The 8,744-nt window shown below is 45.4% G+C and overlaps 1 protein-coding gene across 4 annotated transcripts in view; it reads left to right on the top strand.

Moving 5' to 3' along the window:
- Window positions 1-2,452: 2,452 nt before the first annotated feature.
- ALCAM (activated leukocyte cell adhesion molecule) overlaps window positions 2,453-8,744 on the top strand; it is a 114,047-nt gene continuing 107,755 nt past the window's right edge. The window contains exon 1 of one of the 4 annotated variants that reach the window (XM_079302653.1): window positions 2,453-2,848. In XM_079302653.1, the coding sequence (XP_079158779.1) occupies window positions 2,749-2,848 (100 nt within the window). In that variant the 5' untranslated portion in view covers window positions 2,453-2,748. The remainder of the gene's footprint in view (window positions 2,849-8,744) is intronic. The other 3 variants (XM_079302650.1, XM_079302651.1, XM_079302652.1) reach the window with 3 other exon arrangements.

Raw genomic sequence — 8,744 nt, 5'->3', positions numbered from 1 at the left:
TCCTTACAGGCTTTAAGCAGCACAATCAGAGCAAAATGGTCCTCAAATAATTTTTCTCAATACTATCTTGAGCATAGATTGTAAAATACCCTGTATGTTTTGCCTGCCTGAAATGTATAGTTCTATAGCTTGCCTTTAAGTCTCTGCACTGTGCCATCAGAAATTATTTACAATATTCAAAAAGACTTCCTCATCCCTTTCCCAGTGAGAGAGAACATATACTATTCATTATGTTGATGCAAATGAGGCAGCAGTTAATCATCTGCTTTGAAAACAAGGTACTTTGGCATTATTTAATTCCCTAAACCAGCAAACCATGTGTTTGCATTTTGTATAAATGGATCTCGCTATTGCCATGCTGGAAAAAAAAAAAAAAAAAAAAAAAAAAAAAAAAAAACAAACAGGTACTAAATGCAGAGTGAATTCTGGCCCATAAGCCTTTTGCTATGCTTATTTGCATTCAGATAATTTTAGAGTTGGCCTTTTCTGTCTATTTTTCCCAGCCACAATTTTACTCACTTCAACAAGCTTGCCCATATCAATGAAGAAGGCAGGATTAGGCCCTTAATTTGTAATGGAGCCCAAGTTGTTTCAAAATCAGGATATACTACTAAAAGCTCTAGAAATTAAAAAAAAAAAAAAAAAAAAAACTAAGTAGGAATAAAAGTTTGAACTCTGTTAGACGGTCATCTCAGTACAATTCTATAAAAAGCCTGTCTCAAGATTTTGAAGAGGTCTCCAAGTGTGACTGCAAGAGAAATGTTAAATATCCCCACTAATGATTATACTACAACTTCAAAACATGCAGGGAAAAAACAAAACAAAAACATTGAATGGGAAATACGAATTTGCTTCAACAGGTAAACAAAAACATTACTGACTTAAAAGTGGCAAGTTTTTAATCTGCTTAATAATACGCCCATAAAGAGAAATCTGGTGAAAAAACAAAGGATGACAGAGTGCTGCTGAGCAGTAAGCCTAGAAAGTAGGCGTGCCTTACACAGTATGAAAGATAATAATAATAATGTGGAAGAACAGAAGGACTTTTTGAAGACAATGCTTTAAAGTTCTAAAAGACAAATATCCTTACCCCGCTTTACAGAAAGCATGGTACACAAAAAAGTACACAGGCTGTGTTTTTCAAAACCTACTCTGTATCACTGTAATGTTTAAGGAAATTGTTTTGAGAACAGTACAACAGACTGGCTAAGTTTGTCTTTAATTTTCCGGAGTTTTGGGGAAGTTCCCATCAAAGAATTCGAATCATCACAAGGTGAAGTGACATAGAGCACTTGACACTTCGTATTTCACTACTAGAAAGTCCCTCTGAGAGATCAAACTATGTGCATTACTCATATTTCAGAATTTGGACATCAGGTTTACTTCACATGCCAGCGTGGGCTACGTGTTGATCACGCAGAACTGAGAAACTTGCTGTGCGGCTTCAGCATGCTTATTTCCCTCTCAGTGAAAGAGCCCTGCTCACTCAGACCAAAACAGGAGGAGAATAGAGCACTGTGCATGAAAGCGCTGCTTCTGGATTGCATTACTTTGATGAGGAATCTTTTTGACCTTTAGGGCAGCCGACTCCCACAAGTGACGAAAGATCCCCCTTCACCCTGCAGCGCGTTTCTTCATGCAACTAGAGTGTTGTGAGCTCCCTTCCTTTTATCCAATCCTCTGCTATATCAGTTGAATTAGATTAAGCTGATCGTTATTATATTTGCATATTTTCCTTTTTTTCTTTTTTTTCTTTTTTTTTTTTTTTTTTTTTTCATTTTGGCTCTGAGGAGGCACCATTACGTTTCTATTACACACAAAGGGCATTGTCATTATTATTTAATTATTTTTTTAGCTTTGGATTTGCAGTACTTGTAACCAACACGCATCCTGAGCACAGCACTAGCAAACAGCCCATGCAGCGAGCAGAGGCAAAGCAGGGGTAGGCGAAGAGGAGATCGGCTTGTCCCGTATGCCCGCTCGCCTTCACAGAGGCGCACCCAGCAGGGGCTGGGCAGGCACATCCCGGGAGGCTGGGGAGGCACATCCCGGGAGGCAGGAGAGGCACATCCCGGGAGGCAGGGAAGGCACATCCCGGAAAGCAGGACAGCCACATCCCGGGAAACAGGGGAGGCACATCCCGGGAAGCAGGGACGGCACATCCCGGGCGGCTGGAGAGGCACATCCCGGGCGGCTGGAGAGGCACATCCCGGGCGGCTGGGCAGGCAGATCCCGGGCAGCAGCGGAGGCACATCCCGGAAAGCAGGAGAGGCACATTCCGGGAAGCACGGGAGGCACATCCCGAGCGGCAGCGGAGGCTGCGCCCGGCGGGGCGGTGGCGGGGCTGCCCGCGGGGCTCCCCCCGCCTGCGCTCCGTGTGCCGGGAGGGGCGGGGGCTCGGGGGCCGGGCCAGCCCCGCCGCCGCCGCCGCCCGGCTCCGCCTCTCCCGCCGCAGCGCTCAGTCCTGGAGCGCCGCTCGGCTGCCAGAAGGGAGCCGCCACCTGCTCTGGTGCGGAGTCGCTCCTCGCTGCGCGCCGACAGGGAGAGCAGCCGCCCCGCCGCCCGGGAAGTTACCGCTGCTCCCGCCGCCGGGGGAAAGCCGCCACCGCTTCTCGCCGGCCTCACCGGGTGCCGCCGCTTCTCGCCGGCCTCACCGAGCGGCCGCCGCGCTCCGGTGCGAGAGGGAAGAGCCGCCGCGGGCGCGCCGCCCCGCTCCGCCGCCTCCCGGTCCCGCCGCGGGCAGGCGGGATGATGGAGCGCCCCGCCGCCGCCGCCTGCGCCTCCTGCCGCCGCCGCCCGCCGCCGCCGCTGCTCTGCCTGCTGCTCGCAGCACTCTGCCTGCCCCCAGGTGAGCGCCGTCCCGGCCGCGCGGAACTTGGCGGGGGAGGCCGGGGCGCAGGTGGCGGTGCCCGCCCGCCGCTCCCCGAGCGCCCCAGCACCTACCGCGGGCTCCCTGCTCCCGGGGCCGCTCCCGGGCTCGGCGATGCCCGCCGCATCCCGCTGCGCCGCTGGAGGAGAGCGCTCCTCTCGTGCCCTCCGAGGGTGCGCCGGCTGATGCTGTCTTTCCCGTGGGAAAGGCAGGAGCTGCCCCAGCGGTGAGGGGCACCGAGAGGCGCTGGTCTCATCTCTCCCCGTGGGAAGCGGCGGTGCGGTCCCTGCGGGGCGTTGCCAGCTGCCGCCGAGCCCCGGTGCGGTGCCGCTTTCACTTCCAGCCTGAGCGGCACGGCTGCGCAGCGAGCCGCCTGCAACTTGGGCGCTTCAATCGCTTCTCCCCTCCGCGCCTCCAGTGCCGCCCGTGGCCGAGCCGGCGGCTGCGGGACCGGCGGCTCCCGCCCGTGGGAGCCCGGGGGGCGGCGGGCACGGTCAGCCCCTGCCGGTGCCCCCGGCTCGGGCAGCCCGCGGGAGCAGCGCTGTGCCTGGGGCTGCTCCGGCGGATCGGGGGTAACTTCGCTTCCCCGCCCCGCTCCGTAACAGCGCTCCTGAGCGAGGCGCTAGGCAAGGAGGAAGGCGCAGGGAGTGCTAAATATCCTAATTGTTCTGGGAATATTTTGGCTATGAGGTGTTTGTAGGCTTTGTTTTGTAAATATTGAGCGTGAAAGTGAAGTCTGAGGGAAAAGCTGTGAAGTGAGGAGTTCTGCATTCACCGCGGGGACCGTCTCATTATTCTTGTAGAAAGAGCGTCAGCCTGTGGTAAAATTTTGTATTGCTTTAAGAAATGGCTTTGCCTCTATGTGCCTTTGCAACAGTGAAGGGTTTGCAGAAGTGTTGGAGCTGCTGGTGGTTTTTCATTCCCGGCCTCTGCCTGGTTGTTACGTGCTCTCCAGTTAACCATTTACGGCCGGCATGGTCTTGGCTAAATAGAAGAGAAGAGCAGACCTTTTTCACTAGATGCATTTATACTTGTGTTTTACAAGCTCCAAGTGTAAGGCTAGCTACAACAGTAAAGCAAGGCTGCTGAATCTGTGTTTTCAAGTAGAATAGTAAAAAAGCTCCAGACGGAATCAACAGTAATATTGGAACTGTAAGCAGTGTGTCAGGCTGTGCTGCTAAGCTTTGGCTTTGGCAAATACAGGGTATAATCACTGTCGGACTTAATAAATATCAGTCCCGGTGGCAGAGCTTACAAAGAATACTGGTTGCTGTGATGCAGAGAAAGTCTTCAGGAAAAAATTGTTCATTTTAGGCAATCTTGAAGGCATGTGGATTATCAGAGGGATAAGCACCTCAGCTTCTAAGAAGCAAGACTTGGCCCCTGTGGAGAGATTTAGCCCAGTAAATACAAAACTATCTTTGTGACTGTCTACATTTTCCTTTGAAGAAAATGTGAAACCATAAAATATTTTATCTCAAAGGTTGTGTTGATGGAGCTGTATAGAAAGATGGCACTTAACTACCTATGATCTTAATAGGTTGTCAGCAAAACCATTGAACTTGTTCTTTCTGCTCTTCATTCCTTCCTTGCCCCTCAGGGAGAAGTTCAGGCTAGCTGTAAGGAAGAACATGTGGGGAAAAACCAGCCCCACCTCAGCTTAGAAACTTTCCCTGCAGTACTGAAAATGCCTGGAAAGCCCAGTAGTAGATTTAAGTCTCTAGTTCTCCGTTTGTTCTGAGGAATATAAAATATACTTAGATACAAAAGTACCTATAAAAAGGTCTTGATACTGCTGTAGTTTTACTGGTTCTTCCCCGTTGCTATCTCAGCTATTTTAGATGATAACGAGTTTGCTATAATCTAAACAAATTATGGATGTATTACTTTATTATGATGCTCAGCTTTTGGGAGTTTCATTTGAGCTTTGGATGTGGAAAGCAATAGATGAGCTATTAAAAGTTTATGTGCCTCAATTGTAAATATCTCTGGCAGTAGTCAAGATGGACTGGAGATCCTTATGAGAAAACTTGATTTTGTTTCTTCATAGAATAAACTGGCTAGGAAGATACCCTTCTTAAAAAGAAAGAGAGGGTCCAAGTACACATGTGGCACTGAGAGACTGACTCTAGGTCAGACTGATTATAATCTCCTGCATCTCTAGAGGAAGTGGCTGCATGGGAAAAGAAAGTCAATGTTTAATCAGGAGCTAACCGTCACCTGTCCCCCTCCCCCTGCTTCCTGGTGGATTGTAGCAAGGGAGCTCTTGGTCTCTTGTTACATTACTGGACTTGTTACATATTGCCACTATTGCCTAAGCCTAGTGAGACTGAAACATGTTATCTTATTCATGCTCTCATTGTGCTCTCACTCCCTGACTGCGTTTTTTTCCGCGGTATGTGTGACTTTGAGCTAGGCTGGATTTCTATATTAAGATCTGGAGTTCACATGGGTTTTCTGAGACTGAAGTCAGAAAACATCTGCGCCACGTGTAGATGCTTCAGTGTGCCCTGTATTTGTGCTACACAGGTAACAAACCAGACTCATTCCTAAGCGAGTTTTAATTGTTATATTGATTTCTTTGGGAAGCATTTGCTATATTGAGGTGTTTTGTTTTTTTTTTTTTTTCTTTTTTGGTCCAACATAAACTATTTTCTTCTGCTCTCCCCTCTACTGTTGGGTTTGTAGCACTGAGAAGGGAGAAGGCAACAACAGAAATCATCCAGGTCTCTAAATCCTTGAAATTTCAGCCAGGTGATTTTTATTGAAGAAAATATATGTTGTTATGCTTATGAAATAAATATATCTGTCACAAGTAATATTTAATTTCAAGATACTTTATTTGCATAAGAGTAATCCCCTTTCTTGCAGTACTATCCATTCTCCTTCCTGAAAGTAACCGGGATTGTTATAATTATTTACCCTGGGTTTATATATAATCTTCTTTGTAGTAGAATTCATTTGCTGGCTTAGTTTCAGCAGAAATTTTTGGGGAACAGAATATGTAAATATTTATGCAAGATGATACATAAAGGGGAAAATAAAATATCATAAGTGTTTTCCATAATGCAAATTACATCTGTTGTGATCAGGCTAAAACTGTGTTCTCTATTTTCTTGCAAATATCTTACTTATGCAGTGGGGTTTATAATTTTAAGATGTACTAGTGCTCACTGCAGATTTCCATGGTGCCATAGCTCATTCCATATGAGATCCTTCTAAGCTATATGAAAACAAGCATTTCTGTAGCAGCAATACCATTAATACATTGGCAGCTCATGCCATATCACACCATCGTGGAGTTTTTTAGGTTCCTACCAGAGGATTTTCTGGAGAGTATTCTTTGGTCAAAGTGATTTTGGGCTTGGATGAAATAAGAACAGGTTGCTAGTAGGAAACTGATTACAGAGGAACCCCACCTCTCTGTATGCACTTTGAGCCCAATAACACTGGAGAGACTGAATGTGCTTTCTAGGAGCTGTAATTTGTAATTGGATCTCCTAACACTAGATTATCAATATTCAGCCTTCCCTTGTGATCCTTACTCCGTGACCTTAACACGATGATCACGGATAAGCTGGCTCAAGGTCTGATCTCCAGTGATTATTCCATCTGTTTCACACAAGGGAGTTTTGTGGCTTTTTAATACTACAGCACTGATTGTTGAAACTGTTTTTCCACATCTCTAATAGTATGGTGTTGTAGTATGATCTTGGTTAGTTCTGCCAGCTCTGATAGGAGGCTAGACTTTATTTATTTTCACCACATCTAAAACCCCACAATCTTCAATCTCTCTCTTCAGTGCTACTCAGGGTTCCTCTAGGTTGGCTGGTGTGCAGCTTTTTCCTCTGGTAATGCAGTCACTTTTTCTTTTAAAATGTGTATAAACTGAAAGGCTACATTAGTAGGAGAATTGAGGACCTGTTGCAATATTCTGATTTCTCTCAAGTTCCTCTGTCTTCAAGAAAAATAGTTACGCTTCCATGCACTGATGCTCAAATGAGAGACTCTTAAAGAACTAAATGCTGTGGGGTGATAATTAGAAATAACTCAAGCAGAATGTGATTTTTCCAGGAAAACCTGAATATTAACAACTCCCCTTGGTATGAAATTGTTGAGTGTGATCTTCCCAGAAGACAAGGCTTTGACCTACATGTTCTTTGTCTCGGTATATTTCTTTAATGGGAACAGGACAAATATTAAAGGAGGCTGTACATTTCTGCCTTTAATACACTAGAAAATGAATCTCATCATTTAGAGAGGTGATTGCAATACACCTTGTATTCTGACAGTCCACTACTGGCAGTGATCACATCAAGCTTCTTCCTTTTGTTTTTTCTCCTCTGGTTTTGTTCCTTTTGCTTCTTCCCCAGTGTGTTTTATTGAGGATGGTTTGAATCACAATCATTCCTACACCAGTGGATGTTAGTATACTGCTCCAAAGTGTTGGCTCTTTTGAGGAATTTCTGCCTAGCTTAAGATCAAATTGTATTTGTTATGCATATAGGTCCCTCCAAAGGCTAGTAAATATTTGCTTATTAAAACACTGCTCTTCTACTGCACTAGTATTTTTATTGTTGATAAGAAATACACTTCTTTTGGAGGGATAAAAAATGGGAGAAAGTGATAAAATAGTGTAAAGAGCACCTGCAGCTTCAGGGTATGATTTTTAGAGGTTATCAGGGGTTAGAACAGTTCTGTAACGTTTGAGTAGAAAGCATTTGAAGTTCTTTAAACAGCAATGGAAGCACTAAGCTGTTTCCTTGATAAGAAGTAAAAAGTGCAGTCAATGATTTAATGAGTGTTTCAGCAGTCTGAATATCCATATATTTTGTTTAGCTCTACTCTGTTAACCTCTGTTGTGAAGAAAAACTTCAAGAGCTCAAACTGCATTTGTGTGTCATGTTTAGTGCTGTGATGGCACCATCTGTACATCCTGGCATCGTTAATCATGGGTGTTGGTCACAGCAGTTTTGGACCCGAGGGAAAACTCTCAAACAGCAGCCAAGGATAGCAGGAGTCCCCAGGGTTGGAGCCCTGGCAGGCAGTGACATTTTGGCATGTGTCGTGGGCTCTGTGTGGTGGCTGTCCCCTTCCCTTAGCTGTCTCATACAGTGGACATGAGGGGTTCCAGCTGCACAGGCTGGAAGGCTTTGGGGTCTTATTAGAACGTTGATTCTGACCATAGTTGGCTTCTTTTAAACTTTGAAGAGATATTGGCAGCTAATTCAATAGAGGGAGCTCCACTACCTTACTGTTAGTAGCAGCATGTCTCAGCTTTTCCCAGACCTCTGCCTTCAGCCAGAAAGTTGTATTAAAAGTCTTTGTTTCTTCACAGTGTTTTGTAGTGCTAGGCTTTGTTGCTGAAAGCATCTTACTTTCATCACAGGCTTCCTGTTGCATGAAGGGGAAGGAAGGACAAATCCAGATCACGTAATAGGCAAACCCAAAAAGATGATTCAATTAGAGAGAGTTCTCTTTTGCTTCAAGGCTTTGGGTGTTTTAGATGGATTCACTGAAGAATCAGGTTTTTAAGTGACACTTTCTTGTCTGGGGAGGCAGGTGGTGAGATTCATGGAAAAGAAATAGAGGATATTTCCAAGGATTGAATGGGCCAAGAATGGTGTGTCATGAAATAGGGTAAAACAGTATATGGAAATGATTATACCAGAGTTACTGCTGGATGTTAGGTAGCACATTTATTTTAAAAAGTCTGTTTTTTCAGTAAGTTCTTATGGGATTTTTTTATATATATATATATATATTTAAGGTATGCCATTATGTAAACATGGTCATTTTGAAAGAAGACAGCTTAGGTGTATGCTTTTAACCCATTTCATGTCTCTAACACAAAAAAGCATATATACAGAAAGCT

Source organism: Erithacus rubecula, assembly GCF_903797595.1.
Source record: "Erithacus rubecula genome assembly, chromosome: 1".
Classification (NCBI taxonomy): Eukaryota; Metazoa; Chordata; class Aves; order Passeriformes; family Muscicapidae; genus Erithacus; species Erithacus rubecula.
Note: the sequence above shows the minus strand (reverse complement) of the source record. Positions and strands in the feature narration are given on the sequence as shown.